Source organism: Cibotium barometz, chromosome 9 (assembly GCF_041138505.1).
Source record: "Cibotium barometz isolate CiBa-2024 chromosome 9, ASM4113850v1, whole genome shotgun sequence".
NCBI classification, from domain to species: domain Eukaryota; kingdom Viridiplantae; phylum Streptophyta; class Polypodiopsida; order Cyatheales; family Cibotiaceae; genus Cibotium; species Cibotium barometz.
The window spans coordinates 56,694,856-56,712,553 of record NC_141054.1 but is presented as its reverse complement, the minus strand read 5'-3'; the positions used below and the strand labels follow the sequence as shown (position 1 = coordinate 56,712,553).

At 42.6% G+C, this 17,698-nt stretch overlaps 1 protein-coding gene across 1 annotated transcript; it reads right to left on the bottom strand.

Moving 5' to 3' along the window:
- Positions 1-5,750: 5,750 nt before the first annotated feature.
- Positions 5,751-13,931, bottom strand: LOC147635741 (uncharacterized). The gene is made up of 12 exons (XM_086803144.1): positions 11,563-13,931; positions 11,247-11,406; positions 11,040-11,095; positions 10,873-10,933; positions 9,216-10,778; positions 8,486-9,127; positions 8,233-8,397; positions 7,563-7,831; positions 7,313-7,424; positions 6,974-7,231; positions 6,849-6,895; positions 5,751-6,650 (listed from the first exon to the last, which is right to left on the bottom strand). Exons 1-12 carry the CDS (start codon positions 12,825-12,827, stop codon positions 6,587-6,589), a joined length of 4,662 nt encoding a protein of 1,553 aa, XP_086659270.1. The 5' UTR covers positions 12,828-13,931; the 3' UTR covers positions 5,751-6,586.
- Between the last annotated feature and the right edge of the window lie 3,767 nt (positions 13,932-17,698).

Below are 17,698 nucleotides of genomic sequence, written 5' to 3'. Positions count from 1 at the left end.
TGATGGATATTTTGAATTTGCTTTTTTCTTTCATGTGCAAAGGTCAGCGAATTGAGGTATTGCACGTAGTTGTTTAAATAAGGTACCTACTTTGAGGTATTGCATGTTTAGCAAACTGAGGACACTTGCTTTTCACCAGGGAGGAATGTTGGAATTATTCACATTATTTGAAATTTATGGATTTATTTGATGGATATTTATTTTATGTGCAAGCGACACCACTGATCACCTCTAACTTGTCACATATTTTGAGCTTATATTGTGAATGTGAGTGCAAATCAATGGTGGCAGGGTTCGTGTGCAGGATGTGCATGGATCCATTGGGTTTGCTTTGATGAAAATCTATTGATGCATGGCACGTGGCGATTATTTATTCGACAGTGGCAGTGATATTTTATGTGCACATTAATATGCAACATTTTGATATACATTAGTTCTATTTTATGATTGAACCTTAGTGTGTTCACATTTTTGTATATAGACTTATGCAAGCCCAATGTGGAGATCCATATTTTTGGCTCTTGCTTTTTGTGTACAAGGAAATATATTTAAATACACCATGAAGAGGACGTGAGCCAATCTCATGGTGGGGGAGATTTAACCCATTCTTGTGTCGCATGCATGGATTTCTTCTATTTTGAGCTTGAGTATTTCTTTCAAGTTGATTTTTAATGGAGGGCCAACCATGAGCTTCCAATAGATACCAACCCTAAAGCTTAAGCATAGATGAAGAGAAGTGGATTCCACCTCGACTTATATGGTAACACCACCTTTAGAGAAGGCAAAGAAGTCCATGAATGCCAAGCAACAACAAGAAGTACCTTGCCCATGTGAAATGGCCTTACTCATCCATTTTACTATGAAAAAAGATCTACCTACCCATGGTGCCAAACCCCAAAGAGAGATATGCACACACTTCCGTTGCACTGTCGAGAACACCATGACCCATAACACTTGTGTGCAACACTCTATAACACCAATTCACTAGTTGAAACTGGAAAGACAAAGCTCAATCAAGCATGCTAGCAAAGCGGACAGAAATGATGTAAGGCTAGATGGACAAGATTTGTCTTTCCAATTGAAAGTGGAGAGATAAAGCTCATTCAAGCATGCTAGGAAAGCTGACGGAAATGATTTCAAGGCTAGATGGACAAGCGACTCTCCTCCTTCACTCACAATGAAGCCACATAGTAAGTCAAAACCTTAAAACCCCATTGCACAGATGTAATGTAGCACTTTCTATTCATTATTAATTGTACATACACATATATTAAAAACTTAAAAGCTAAAACAAAATTTAAAACGACTTAAAATTAAAAATATGCACATGCACTTATGTGCACATAGCACACATACACAATCATGTGTGCATGCACACACAACACCTCTCTAAAAACAACCCCCTCAAAAACTATCCCTAAAGACCCTTTAAATTTCTTCCCCCGAAATTTTTAAAACACTCCTTCCCTTCGATAAAAATTTCCATGCACGCACGCGCGCGCGCACACACACACACACACAAACTTGTAAAGTTCATTTTTAAAAAATAAGTTTTAAAAAAGGTAGAATGTGGCAACGTAGGCTCATGTGTCAACAAAAGAACCTAAATTTTTTTAGTATTATTTTTTTTCAAAAAAAAAAGAGAGGAGAAGAAGAAGAAGAGAGAAAGAGGGCAAGAGAGCGAGCATGAAAACCTCCTCTGAGAAGAGAACCTAAAGGGGTAGAAGAGCCGGCAACACAACCAAAACCAACAAAAGCCTAAGACTCAACTGAGCTGCTCTGCCTCTCTCTATAAGACACAAAACATGCCCATAACCATGCTAATCAAACAAGAGATGCCTAGGTCATTGCAAAGCAACATCATGAGATCGCCATTATTATCTGATAAGCCACCCATCACTTGCCATACTAGGTGTCTTAAATTCTTTCATTCTCATGGACAACCCAACCTCATTCACCCACCTTATAGCCCATCCTCGCTCAACATTAATATTCAATCCCCTATATCTCAAACCATGTGTAAGAGACAAACAAATAAGTATTGCAAAAGCAATGTGAGGTTCTACATAGACCCACCTTTTTCCCAATGCCCATGCCGCCACGACACCTATAACATACACAACAAGCTCTATATCTAGTAGACACATCAATAGACACTGATATCTCAAGCACATGCATTAAGCCTCAGCATTTCTAGGTGAGGAAACCATGGTGGTCCATGGTATGATCCATCGTGTGGACCTTCCTCAAATTAATAAGAATCTTCAATGGCCTCTTCTTCGACTGGACCACCCATTGATCCATATTACCTCTATCCCCAATGCTTGCTAATGCTGAATCCCTCGAGCCACAGAGATCGCCAAGCTCCATTGCAACTATTGATAAAGCCAATTGCCATGCATCAACAATCTAATGGTCTTACCTCCCCAAGACCACAAAATATCAAAGAAAGCAGCAAAGAGAGTCAAAGAAAGTAGTTGAGTTAGAGAATTCTTCAAGTTAGAGACACACCTTCTACACGTTGCCCATGTGTGTCACCTACATATTTCACTACAGCGTCACATTTTTTTTTATATCTCGCATCTCATGGCAAATATGTACACTCGCAACTAACCTCATCAGTGCCAACTCTCCATGTGTATCTCTAGATGGGGGGACCATGGTACGACCCATCACTCAAATAACCCTCAACCTTGCAAGTACCTCCAAAGAGCTTCAATGCATGCAACCTCTACTCGACTCTAATTCAACACTAACGAAACCTCACCCAGGCCGATATATTCGCCATGAAGAAGACCAATCTCTAGACATCACACTATGAGATCAAGACAGCATCACACTATGAGATCAAGACATACTCTCATGTCGTACCATGAAGATCCAAACCATCATCTACCTATACCAATCATTCCATGGTGATCCTAGCCCTCGTTCCGCCAATCACAAGGTGTACCACATAATGTTGACAAGACATGCCAGTACCACAACCAATAGAGGCCTTGCATGAAGAATCTATATAGCACCTATCACTTTCCATGCCGCCTCAACATGCTGCCTACAACCAAGGCTACCCAAAGCTTCTCACTGATATACCTTACATATGACTATGTGTCGGTCTTGAACCATACCACTTACCCTCGCATGTCAACTTCATGGCCTGTCATGGACCATCCACACCTTTCTAGCCATGCAATAACTTCATACTTCTTGGATGACATGAGGATGCAATCATCATTAAGAACATGGCTACGTTAACCACTCTGTAGATTAACATGGTTTCATTCACCCTACCTACCGTAAGGCGTTTTGTCATCTTACTCACTCAAATGAGCACTTCTCTTTTGTAAGACGATGCTAGAACATATAAAGTGGCCTTACCTTGTGCTTAATGTCCAATAGCGAAAGTCTAAGAACTTTGTGTACATACTTTTGCTTAAGACTTTGGACCATTTTTAAGTTTAATTAGTGAAAACTACTTAGTTTTATGTAAGTTCTGACTATAAGCAATACATAATCATTTCCTTGTAATAGTTTACTTGTGAGCTCTTCTTTTCCCTATTCTTTCTTGCATGTATGCTACTCAATCTTACACATTTGATGAATGCTTGTTAGATAGAATTGGTTGTAGGTTGTCTTCTTGCATTAGTTTTATCTTCATTCCTTGCCTTTTATGAGAGAGAATCATCATGAAGAACCATCTCTTGTTGCCTCCATCTAAGCATCGAGAGCTCTCTTCACCCCATCAACAAGGAGTATTCCAATGTAACAACGAAGGGATGATGCGATGGACAAGCTAGTGCACCCATATAGAAAAATTGCAATTGATAAGACTCAAAGACACATGCTTTAGAAAGACTAAGGTAATCTCTTGACTTGAACATCCTTGTTGATACGTAGTTCTATTTTCTTTAATTATTCTTCTTTTGGTCCCTTTACATGTTACTTTCTCCATTTAACTTGTCCATTTGAGATTTCTTCTTTTAGTCCATTTACCCTTTATATTTTACTTTCTTTGTCACTTTTTCATTTGATTTCAAATGAAACAAACTTTTTGCATATACTAATAAACCATTTATGTATTAGGTGCATTCATTTTAGTCACAAGAGCAAATATTCATAAACAAGTATATTACATAGTGAAAATAAAGTGTACCTTTTAGTTGCAAATGAGTTTTAGCTTCTATTTCTTTTAATAATATTATAACTTCATAAAGTTCAAAAGATACAAGAAGCTATTTCCATACAAGATTTGATCCTTATGTCTACTGATCTTGTGCGGTAATGTATGTGAAAAAAAAGCATCTTTTGTAACCTACTTTAAGTTTCGATTCTTTCATAATGAAAGATTGGGTTCAAGAGACTTGAGGATGTAAAATTTATTCAATCCATTCACTTTCTTTCTTTACTATTCGCCTAATGTTAAAAACACATAATAATAAACAAAAGGCTTGACCATTCTAATGTTTACTCTATGTTGCAAGGAGTATTTAACTAAATTACTCTAAGATTACTACATTGAAATTACAATTTGGCAATCTTTCGACTTTTTTATTTATTTATACACTACTCACCCATCTATATTGAGCATGTGTGCCAAGATCACACATGAAACTTGTCAGACCAAAGAAATTTGTAGAATTCTTTTAGTACAATTTTTGATATTGAGAAATGCTATTTAAAGTTGAATTAACACACCACACTTGATAATGTAAATGTAGACAGCACTTCCTTATGTATCCCTCAAGGGAATTTACTAACTTACATGTATATTCAATGTGGAAGAATATTCAATCTAGGCTAGTAGACACCATACTTCTTTTCCATCTTTTGCTTACTATTGTACTTGGAATTCAAGAATTGTTATGAGTAGTGATAGTTTGACCACTATCACAAAGTCTACGAAGTACTTATGTGTAAGGTGTGCAACTGTAAACTCTTATAATTGGTTTATTTACAACATGATTGCAAGAGAAGGGAAGCACAATCACCCAACCACAAGATAAGCTAGTGTGCAATCTAAAGAGCAAGTAAGTGGAGAGACCCAACCAAGGAAATGATTCTCAAAAACGTTTCTTGACAACATAGAAATGGATAAACGTATCAATATAACTATTCCTAATATCGACTTGCCTTTAGGTGGGGTTTTTTAGAAATCACCTCATATTGCAAACATGTTCTCACCCTCATTTCTCCTTTCAAAACCCTACTGATGATCTTAATACATCCGAGGCCTTCCACCATGGGATAATTTTTTTGTGCAACATCTCCTTATCACTACTTTCTCTCCATTTGCTTCCAGGTATGTTTTGTCAAAGAGAATCATTTGCTCTTCATTACAAAGATCCATCCATGCAAAAACAATGTTTTGGAGAGAGAGAGAGAGAGAGAGAGAGAGGTAGGTTTTTCATCTCCTTCAAAAACCTCACGACCCAAAAAAAAAAAAAGGTGCTCTAGCTAATGCCTGCACTAATTTTCAAAAGTTATACATGGGTGTAAGTCATCGTAGCCATGCTTAATACACAAAAAGAAACATCTATTCAGCAACAAAAGCGTTGACTGCAAGGTTTAGGATTTTTTGATTGAGGTATATCACGAGTTGTTTTAATATGTTGCCATGATCAACGTTGTTTTGGTCCCTTTTGAAATGTATTAGTCATGTTGCAGCAAACTTGGTTGGCTAGGCCCTTAGATCTTAAGGGTTTCTTGGTTTGTAGATCGTTACCTTGCACCCCTCTTTTATTTATCCCACCTTTTAATAGGAATTTTTTTCCATTAAAGTTTATTGTGCTCAAGATGTGATGTAACTTTTCATCATTTGCTTCACCATTTCAAGCCCAGTCATTCATCATTGAACTTCAAATGAGGTGAGTATAATTCTCAATATGGGCTTCAAAAATAGGTGCACGCCTACTATCCCATCAAATATCAGTAAGTATATGCATGTTGGCATATGTAGCGTTGGTCACAACGAGCACCTAGAGCCTCATCCACCACCTCACACGTCTCAAAAGAGAAAGGAATCCACGGGCTCATTGACCTCATGCTCATGTTATAGCATGACATATAAAGTTATGAACCTTCTTAAATGTTAGTGGTGTCCCTATGATGTAACAACGCTCAAATTACCTTGCTTTACAGTTAATCCACGCTGACACTGAATGGATTCCTCGATTGCGAAGAAAACATGGTACCAGCTCCAACTCAGCTGAGGATTGCTTGTAGTCCCAGCTTGCGCATGGAGCCAAAAGGTAACAGTATAAGCTAAGCCCCTATACTAACAGTAAGCTAGCATATTCCCATACTGCATTTCATATTATAGCTTTCTTAGATGTGGTCCTTCCAACAGATAGACAAGCACTACATTGCATGGGAAGAAGATGTACCAGATATTGCAACCCATGGCCCCAGTGTGCTCACCTTGCCTAGAGAAGCTCTTTAGAGGTTCCAAAAGGATAAGTGCTGGATCTTCTTTGCACTAAAGAATCAACAATACCTGAGGAGAAGACCTTGTGGAAATGTCAAGCTTCGACATGCATGGATGTCGGAGCTGTGCCCTCAAACTTGGCCAGTCTGAACTAAAAAGAAGTTAAGGAGGAACTGAGAAATCTCGTTCATTTGCTCGGCGGTATAAAATTGCAGAAGCCTCCAGCCTGGACAAAACCCACTAAATTCAGCAGGTTTCTCAACATGGGCACACCAATGGAATTCATGCAGGTTTCTCAACATGGGCACCAATGGAATTCATGCAGCATGAGAGTTCTCTTGGACAACACTTCCAAATCTCTTCATGTGAGGAACAAAACATGCAGACAGGACATGTGCATGAGTACTACCCATGAAGTACTCACCAACTAGGCCTTACAACAAATCTGCCACTAGACAAAGCCCAATTGACCTGTAAATCATAGAAAGAAACAAATATCAGATCACGAGATCCATTCCCTTCTGTCTTTATGGTAACGTTAGTGCATACCTTGTCAGTCCCAAGGGAAATCGCCACCACATGTGTGACCCCATCATCCATGCCAATGGAACACACAGCACCAAACTGCTCTGCCAATTGCCATAATGGATGAAGATGAGGCTGAATCTCTCCTTGAGGAAACACACGACTAAATATGAGCTTACAGCCAGCCAGAACCCTCCGCTGCTCCTTCGCAAGAATGTCTCGGACATCCACTTCATGCAGCCTTGGATTTGAGAAAAAATTGTAGTGAATTTTCTCAATAACCTGAACCACACAAAACTTGTGTCATGAATTCATCAAACAAAGACATCAATACACAACAGCCCTTGCACAAGCAAACCCAACCATCAAAGCTGAAGCCAGCATGCCGTCCTGCTCTCTCTCATCGTGACCCACTTCCAACAGAGATGGGCCAGGCAGCCCAAACTGCTTTCTGCTACAAGGGAAATACATATACCTGCAAAGACATCTCAGTGGTTCAATTTCCCAGCCTTGATAAGCATGCATAAGGTACACTTCTGAAATGCCAAGTCACAATTTGAGATGACTTGATGACTGAACTTAACAACAATAGCGGCATGCCTTGGGCCATTACCGTTCCACAACAATGAGATTATGCCTGTGATGAGGCCAAACGCGTGCAGAGTCATCAATGATGACCACTGCTGATTCCATGCCTAACACGCCATCCAAGTCTTTGCTCTTGGGAGGCCTTTCATCTCCATCAACAGCATCCCCATCATCCCCTTTAGAAATCACCCTTCCAGCAAACAAGGCTCCTGTTGGATCAAGAAGCTTCGCCATCTCTGTTGCATAGGCCTTGTTACCCATTGTATAGACGTGTAGCTCATATAGATGGCTAGCCTGTAAGGCAAGAAACGGAACGGCAATTATCAACTCATGTGATCAAGCAGAAAGAAGCTACAACGCTGGAAGCACATGCATACACCTCTACACTGATTACATCATTAAAGTGAGAAATATGAATTTAGTGGGGTACACGATGCACATGTAATGGTATCCAAGTATTACCAAACAGAAAATCTAGAGAACAAACTTTGCATGGTTCAGGACAGCTATTATCAAGGCCCAGCCTCTGGAAGCACTATGAGGTCCTCTAGTCGTAAATATACGACCATTCATAGTAGCAAGTCTTTAACCCCAGAGTGAAAGAAGCCCCCTCTTTTCCAAAACCAGCTACCCTTGGGGACGAATCACGTGTAGTGGTGATCTCATAGCATGTAGACTACACTATCTGGACTTACCCTTGCCAAAAAATTCCAGATGCCAGGTCGTAGCTTTGTCCACATGCCCATGTGGGGAAAACGGTACAACTCCCTCTTGCTGCTACCTTCCTTACTGAACTTGTTGCGCTCTGTCACCTCATTCGCCCGTAACTTGGCTTCCCATTCCTCCTCAATTTCTGTAAACTGGCATCAAAACAACAGGCAAAGCACAATGAGACAAACGACAGAAACAAGATGTGGCTTGAAAGAAATAAGACCCCGCACTACATACCTTAGCTGAATTAAGAAGTGTATGGTCCAGGTCAAGCACAAGGCACAGCTTCCTCGCAACAAACATTCGGCTTTGCTCCTCAATCCTTCTTGCTCTTTCCTGTCTAACGGCCTGCTTTTGCCTCTCATCAAGGCCCTCGAGTAAGGGTTCCAAGTGATCCCAGTGATTGATGTTTTCTCGCTGCTTAGGAGGAGCTGCTGCACTTACATTCAAATCCAATTTACTGGTAGACTTGTTTACCGGGACTTTGGTTGCAATTCCGGCAGCTTTGCTTACCCTAATGAGATCTTCAGGCCTACTATTGCTGCCACTTGAATCAGTGTCTTGAGGCAAGCCGTTGCCTTCAATTACTGGTGAAGTTTCATCCTTAACAGCTGAACTGGTCCAAGCATTAACCTCCATGTTAGCAACACCAATCAGCTTCTCAGTGAGACTATGAGTAGAAGTTGGCAGTGACGTGATTGCAACTGCCTCTACATTTGTTTGTGCTGCTAGATTGCTGGCTCCAGTGCGTGTTGCTGCCACATTACTATTACCTTTGGCTAGCACCAGATCCAAGTTTTTGGATTTTTCAAGTGTGCTTCCAAGGAGCACTCGCCGAGGATCCCTAGGTTTCATCCGTGGCTTTGAAGAGTCCTTCACCTGAAAAGTCAGTGTCATTACATACCAAGAATAACCATGCTTTCCAGTGTAATCCTGCAGTATACCATCCAAACCCAAAAGCTCTTACCATAGACTCCAAAGCAGGAGCAGATTGCTTAGATAATGTCCTTGTTTGTACAGACAAGTGCTCATCCACAACACCACCCTTTGTGTCATCACTTGAAACAGTAGCAAAGCCAGTCTGCAAGTCTAACAAGCCCTTTGCGTGTGGTAGATCATCGCCTTCCTTGGTAACTGCTGAGGACTTCTGTCTTTTGCTTGAAGTTTCCTGGCTTAAGAAATCGAACTGCCTCTTTCTTTGAGAAACATCATCAAAGAAGTCGTTTGCTGGATCCGAACTAGTGCGAAAACCTTCATCGTCTGCTTCCATATCTGCTGGCACTTCGGAGACGCTAGGCACCATTTGCTGTTCTGCCAGCCATCCCCCTCCTGTTGCCAGTGTCAAGATTGAAACTAGCTCTCCCTTGGGCAAAGGGTTTTCTTGATTTGTTTGAAGACCCTGTTGCTTTGGAACTGTCGTTTCGCAAGAAAGCTTTCTTACACCTTCATTTGACCACTGTGGCCTCTCCAATCCTTCATTTCCACTATTATCTGGTTGAGAAAGTTCTAAGTCAAACGGCTGATTGACCAATCTTCTTCGTGGATCTCGACTCTTTTTAGGGCCTCTCAGAGGCATCAGCTTGCCTTGAAGCCCCTCCAAATCCCCATCTTCCACTACTGGTGGCTCAGAACTTGGAAATAGCCTCAACTCAGGGGGTGTGGATCTACCATGGTTCTCTTTTCCGGCAAAAAATGGTTCTTGTTGTGGAATACCTACTGATCGAAAAAAGCTTGGTTGAGTGTCTTGAGACAACCCTAGTACTTGAGGTTCCTTTCCACTTTGCTGCCCTTCTCTCAGATCCAGATTGGCTGCAAAACCAGAAATTTTGGTTCCACTACTAGCTGTTGCTTCTTCATCTTCATCTGAAGGTGTTGGACTAGGAAGCCGAGTATACACTGTCTGAGACTTGCCAGCAAACTTTTCATGATAGGAAGTAAGGGCTCTAACAGGATCCAGATGTGACAAAAACACAAGGTTTTTGTTAGGTGCAACCTGTGTGTCCCTTTCAGAACTGTTGCCCAGCATACCCCTTTTACTATCTGCACCGGCTCCTGATGCATGTGCAGGATAGCTCTTGCTTTGATTATTTTGAAAAGCCACCATATTGCCTGCCATTGGAGAAGAAATGGGCCCTGTTTCCTTCACATCGGCGTAACCTTGAACTTCACCCAGCTCAGGACTCAAAGAAAACCAGCCCCCAAACCCTATGCTCCCTGCCGTAGTGTTATCCACTAAGTTGACAGTTTGGTCCACGGGAATCCCACCTACAAGGTGCAGGTGCGCAGCAGAAGGGTTTGGTGATTGCTCTGCTTCATCTCCAAGGTCCAAGGTCCTGCCATTTGCAGAAGTGTCTGTTGTGCTCTCACTTTCTAGTTGGGTTGTAGCTGATGTGTTCCCTGAGGATTCCCCAAACCTCAAGTCCTTTTCCTCTCCTCTTTCTGCTTCAAAAGATGAGAACGCCCTTCTATAAGCTTTCTGCATATGGTCCACCCTACTTCCACACCCAATCGCTTGCATCATGGACTCAAGCTGCAAAAAGAAAAGAGCCAATGAAAAAAAATGGCAATCTACACTACTTGCCCAATCATGAATCATCAAATTGCATAGAACAAGCCATCTTCACCTCTTGAATTTGCTTTGATGTGAAGAGACTTTGGCACCTACTGCTTGCAAGCTCAAGCAACCTGTATGGACCATAAAATGAGGATGATAAAGATACCCAGAAAAACCTATTAGTAAAAGTCATATTACTATTAAAAGAGAAGAATGGATGGCAAAGCTGACACAGACCTTGGAAATGTGTCCATGTCTTGCTCCTGCTCTTTGCCAATTGCAGTGTTCCGAACCTACCGAGGCAAATCATGGAAGTTAACTCTGATGGTAGCTTATAATACTACCTTCGAGTGTAATCAGGTCAATCAAAACCTTGAAAGAGAACCTCCAGTGAGGTAACAGGTTAATCGACAAAGTACAACCAAGAAAGGTAAGGAACCTCACTGCATAAGCTGCACGTATTCCAGAAAAAGCATCTCTAGTCAAGGCAAAAACTTTCCGTTGATGTCCTTCTGAGTGCTTCGCTTGTGCTCCTGATCGTCTGTTCAGGTCCCGAAGAATCTTCAATGCTCTTCGCAGATGCCTACAAACACCAATAAAAGACCTGCAACAGATTGAAGAGTGGTTAGATTGGAGTCCTCTACATGTGTGCCGACAGACAATACAGAAGGAACCAAGTGGCATTCGCCTTTCATTTCCAAAGGCTGCCAATGGCTCTACCAGAGCACATTGTCAAGTATTTCTGGAAGTGGCAACTCACTTTTGAGCATCTTTAACTGCCACATTCCTTACTAACTCTGCACATTCTGTGAAAAGCTTGTCTTTATGTGACTCTGACATGGTAGAATGGTGACCAGAAGTATCATAATCCCTCCTCCCCTTCGAATTGGATAGTGAAGACAACCTCTCCAATGGCTTCCCCACCTGCCTATCCCTGCCCTTTGAATATCTGCCTTGCTTGTCCAGTGCTGACTCCATGGCAGCTTTGTCTCCCAGCACAACCTGCTTCCCTTCAATCTCCCCCTCTTCCAACTCTCCTTCCCCTCGATTATCCCTCTTTCTAGTGTCTTTAGAAGTTCTTACAGCATCTGATCTTCGTCTGTGCTCTTTCTCTTGCCCTGAATTTCTTTCTTCTGATTGGTTTTTATACTTCTCATCTACCTCCTTACCAGACTTCTCTACCATGCTCTTTGGCATGCTTGTCCTTTCAGAGTTTCCTTTGTCCCCTCGTCCTTTCCAACTTTCCCCCCTCCTCTGATCAGGTCGATCCCCTCCCTCCTGCAAATATAGATACCCATCATCACTTCTCAAAAAACTGACATACTCTATGCCTCGATCACCAACTATCCATCCACCTTTCCTTTCAGTAGGATGCTCAAAATCCTTATTTCCTGACCATGATGCAGACCTGTGCAAAGGGACAGTTGAGACAGCATCATTGTCCCCTATTTTCTTTGCCTTCATCGAAGAGTCCTTCAAAGTATCTTCTTGTGGAGAATCCCCCACTGATTCCTTAGGGCTTCCCTGCACACCCTTTGCCCAAGCAAATTGGTAGAACTTATCTGGTTGAGCAGAAAAGGCAGAAGCTTCTGAACGCCAACTCCATCCACCACCCTGTCTTCCATCCCCATTTGATCGGCCAGACCATCTGGTGTAAGGGGTCACTGCAGTTTTTGGGACTGGCGGAGACGATTCTTTTTTATGTGCTGTAGATTCTTCCCTCCCAGCTGATCCAGGTTTATCATCACTTTCAGGAGTTTTGATCACCTGCTCGTTATCATCAGAAATCTCTCCCTCCTCCGGCTCCTCATGCTCTTGCTCGGGCTGCTCAGGTACTTTCTCTGGCACCTGCTGGGTTTCAGTCACACCAGCGGTCCCAGCGATAGCCACCATCCTCAAACCAGCTCCCCCTTGAGGCACATCCAAACCCTCGAAACTACCATGATCTTCACCATGTGTTTCAACATCAGAAAGTGTGTCCGTATGTTCACGATTGAGATCAATGTCGCCTAAAGGGCATTCCATTGTGCTCACACTGAGACTATGTTCTGATTCTCTTAGAAATGGTGTAAGAGCAAAGAGAAACGGTGTAAGAGCATTCAGTTATTTTGGAAAACTATATCATCAGCATTGATGTTGATGAGATCACTTTTTGGCGTCATCCCATAGCTTCATGTTACCATGAAAGGTACGTTTATCATTAGTTCACCAGCAGCAGTAAAGCCATGGAAAGCATATACTGTCCAGTATGCAGGTCATGCAAATGCTAAGGCCTTACACAGTAAACAAGTAATGCATGCGTCCTCTTCGAGTAAGGTGTTATCGCATGGATCTTCTACCCAAAAAGTATAGGTCTTCACCAATAAGACCCTCACTTTACAGGAAAGCTGTCTTCTTTGGTAAAAATTCAGAAGTGAACTGTCTATGAAGTGTTATGAACTGGTTAAGAGGCTCCCTCTAACACCATTCTACTTTGCATTCAAGGGCATGGAAAAATGCCAGCTCTTGATGCTAAAAAATGGCTGAAAGGGTGTCAAGTGTTCACAAATCCTTTATGGAACTATGCTGGTACCATGGAGATCATCAGTAACACATTCAAAGTTATGTCGCCGAGTTTTCAGCCATGTGGTGATCAGGGCGAGAGTAAAAGGCGCTTCTTTGAAACCTTTTGGCTTGAACTTTTCTCTTGAGAAGGAGACAAAAATCCTTCCTTTGATTCACGCCATGCAGACTGTACAAAACCCTAGGACACAGAAGCCCTAGGTCGGAAACCCTAGATCAAATGAACCTTAGATCAAGGCGCACAGAAACGCAAAGCTTTCCCCGTCTGGATCTGAGCCGTAAAATGCATAGAAACACCAAGTTTTCCCCCGATTCGCGAGCTGCTTCTGTCAACAGAAACCCTTGCTGCAGCAGCAGGCTTCTGCAAAACTAGGTCCACAGGCCCCTATTTTTGCAAAAGTTCAAACTGTGTATCTAAGATCTGAGGGAGCAACAGCAACAGGAAGCAGAATGCGGGAACCTTTTTAGCAGTTGAACAAGGCCACAGCCATGCACAAGGCTCGGAAGGGACGAGCGGTGCTCTGCGTTTTTGTGTGTACTTGTAGTGGTTTGTTTTGTTCGCTTGTAGAATGGCAATGGGAGGAGAGGAAAACACAGCCCTCGCATTTAACCGTGGTTAAGTTAAAAGGCAATCCAACCGACCCTAGATTACATGTGCATCTATTTCTAGATCAGCTCAAAACTTTGGGCCAAAGGGTACCCCGTACACTCTAAGCTCCACTAAATGCATGCACCTCATAAGCTTTCAAGGGTTCCACATGCCCTTCCTAGAGGCTACATACAAACAAAGCTCCACACGAGAGTGAGCGAGATCAAGTTAATGAATATGCAAGGATATATGCAACCGTGAGAGCAGTCATTGCTATGGCTGCGGGCTAAGGATGGTCTTTACATCACATGGATGTAAAGGTAGCATTTTTACATGATGACTTACAAGAGGAAGTTTACATAGTGCACCACCAAATTTTGTTTTCAGGTTGCGCAAAGCCTTGTAACGCTTTGAAGCATACACCTAGAGCATGGTCAGACAAGATCTTGTCACTATTATATATCCAATGCAGTGGTCATCTATGTTGATAACGTGATTGTCTCACAAGTGATAATGATGATGACATTCATGAGGTGAAGATGCTCCTTACGAAGAATATTTTTAAAATGACATAGTGGGATCAGGGACCTTGGCATAATAGACGTCATTGAAGTTCTTCATTCGGAGCTGCATCTCCATGGTGGTGTGGGATGTGGGGTCTTCAAAGCAAGCCCTTTGCCTTCCATGCAAAGGAACTTGTGCCAAGACTACCTCCTTTTAATTGGCATGAACTTGGGGTTAGTGTGGATTTCTTGGGTTCGCGGCCATGTATTCTCACCACATTTGGTGATCATCGAGGAGATAGGGCATACAGCCACTCAAGTTGGATTCTTATGTGACCTATGGTAATCCCTGAAAAGATGCAGGGGGGAAGAGAGCTTGAGCTCTTGCAAGCACACACACACACTCACAAAACCCTAATAGAGAACACACAAGGTGAGAGGCTGAAAATCTTCTTCTTCTCTACTCAACACTTAACACTCCATATACAAGAATAAGAGTACACATAATATGAAAGGTACTCAACCAATACATACACGGGTTCTCTATAGTGTGAACCCGACTAAATGAGCTGGCGCTATAACTATGCCAGGTCTCTAGAATGGCTGTCACACAGCCTGTCATCCCACTGGCCGCATATCACCCAAGATCTCACCAACCATGCCAGTGGTGTAAGTGTGGGGCCTATCCCCCAGGCGGGTCATCAGTGGCCACCGCCTCACTAGACGAGCTCGATATCTCAACACTCCCCCTCGAGCTCAACTCCATCTCATGTACTCCAAGCGAAGCCCTGAATCTGCGGAGCTTCTCTGTACCCAATGCTTTGGTGAAGATGTCAGCTACCTGATCCTCTGTGCTGACATAAACAAGGTCAAGATCTCCTGCCAAGACCTTCTCTCTGACGAAGTGGTAGTGGACCTCTATGTGCTTCGTACGAGCATGAAAGACTGGGTTCCTGGCCAACTGTATACTACTAATGTTGTCACAGAAAATGACAACTTGTCTATCCACTGATAGACCCAAATCTGCAAGTAGCTTTCTCAACCAAGCTACCTCACATGCTGCCATAGCAGCTCCTCTGTACTCGGTCTCTGTACTGGATAGAGCAACCGTAGGCTGCTTCTTGCTGCTCCAAGTCACAGCAGCACTCCCCAAAGAAAACATGAATCCACTGGTAGATCTTCTATCTGAGATACTACCAGCCCAATCAGCATCTGTGTACCCATGTATCCATCTGTGTACCCATGTACACATATCTCTGTCCCAGTCTCATAGAATAGTCCACAATGCAAAGTAGACTTCACATACCTCAGTATGCGTCTCACTGCATCCAAATGCGGTTTCCGTGGAACCTGCATAAACTGACTCACCAACCCAACAGCATAGCTCAAATCTGGTCTGGTGATCGTCATGTAGATCAAACTTCCTACTATGCTCCTGTACATAGTAGGATCCTTATCTCTCCTGAATCTGCACTCAACTTGCCATTATGATCCAATGGCACAGAAATAGGCTTACAGCCTCTCATACCATACTTGGACAACATGTCCAATGCATATTGTCTCTGCAGTAATCCAATACCATGTGGTGACCTAATCACCTCAATGCCCAAGAAATATCTGAGCTCCCCCAGATCCTTCATCTCAAACTTCTGTCTAAGCAAGATCTTTACATCAAAGATCTCTGCATCATGGTCCCCCGTAATGATCAAGTCATCTACATAGATGACAACAAGCACAACTCCTCTATCACCATGTCTCACATACAATGAGAAATCTGCATTGGCTACATGAAAGCCAATAGTGACAAGATATTCAGAAATCTTGTCAGACCATGCTCTTGGTGCTTGCTTTAAGCCATACAAGGCTTTCTTCAACCTGCAAACATGCTCGGGGTGACCCTCATCCTCATAACCAGGTGGCTGCAACATATACACCTCTTCTTGCAAATCCCCATGCAAGAATGCATTCTTTACATCCATCTGATGTAAAGACCATTGCTTTGATGCAGCCACTGCTATCACAACTCTCACCGTTGCCATCTTGGCAACTGGGCTGAAAGTTTCCTCATAATCAATCCCATATGTCTGCGCATATCCTTTGGCTACCAATCTAGCCTTGTACCTGTTTATGCTTCCATCACTGTTATGTTTAACTTTGTACACCCACTTGCATCCAATGGCTTTCTTGCCTTCAGGCAATTGCACTAAATCCCAAGTTTCATTTCCATATAGTGCATCCATCTCCTCATCCATAGCTTTCTCCCAACACACATTTCCAACAGCCTCATCAATGCATGTGGGCTCAACAACCTGCACAACCTTTGCCATATATGCATAGTGATGTGCCACATAACCATCATAAGTAAACCTCTGCACAGGGTTCTTCACTCTACCAGATCTTCGCAGCTTTTCATTCATGGCTTCCATAGCCTTCTTTACACCAGGTGTTCTCATAGCTGGGATCCCAAGCTCCTCATCAAGGCTCATATCTGAGCCACTAGACTCTCCATCAACATGAGAATGCCCTGTAGAAATGTCAGGCATACCAAGGGGCTCAACCACTTTCTCTTTTCCTTTACGTGATATAGTAATCACATTTGCAGGGCTGGTATTATGACGCAGCCTGCCACTCCATGGTCTGTCAATAGACCCACTAGATGAGGACTCTCCTGGTCCACTCAAAGACTGTGATTGCTAACCTGCATTCTGTGCAACCACACTTCCACTCAAATCAGCCCCAACAGCTTCTTTTTCAGCAGCATACCAGCTGCTCATCTCATCAAAAACAATATCCCTGCTTACCCTCAACTCACGTGTAGCAGGGTTATAACACCTGTATCCCTTTTGCTCAAGGGAATATCCAATAAACACACATTTTTCAGCTTTCGGGTCCAGCTTAGTTCTCAGCTCATCTGGCACATGCACATATGCAATGCATCCAAAGACTTTCAGATGAGACAAATCTGGTTTTCTGCCAGTAAACCTCTCCTCTGGAGTTACATCATGTATGGCTGCAGTTGGAGTCCTGTTCATGATGTATACTGCTGTAGAAACAGCCTCAGCCCAATAGCAATGCGGCATATTCTTCTCTTCCATCAATGCTCGCGCAATCTCAGCAATGTGCTTGTTTTTCCGCTCAGCAAACTCCATTTTGCTGCGGAGTGTATCTGCATGTGAACTGTCTCCGAATACCATTCTTCTTCAAAAATTCAGAGAACTCATTGGAGAAGTATTCTCCCTCTC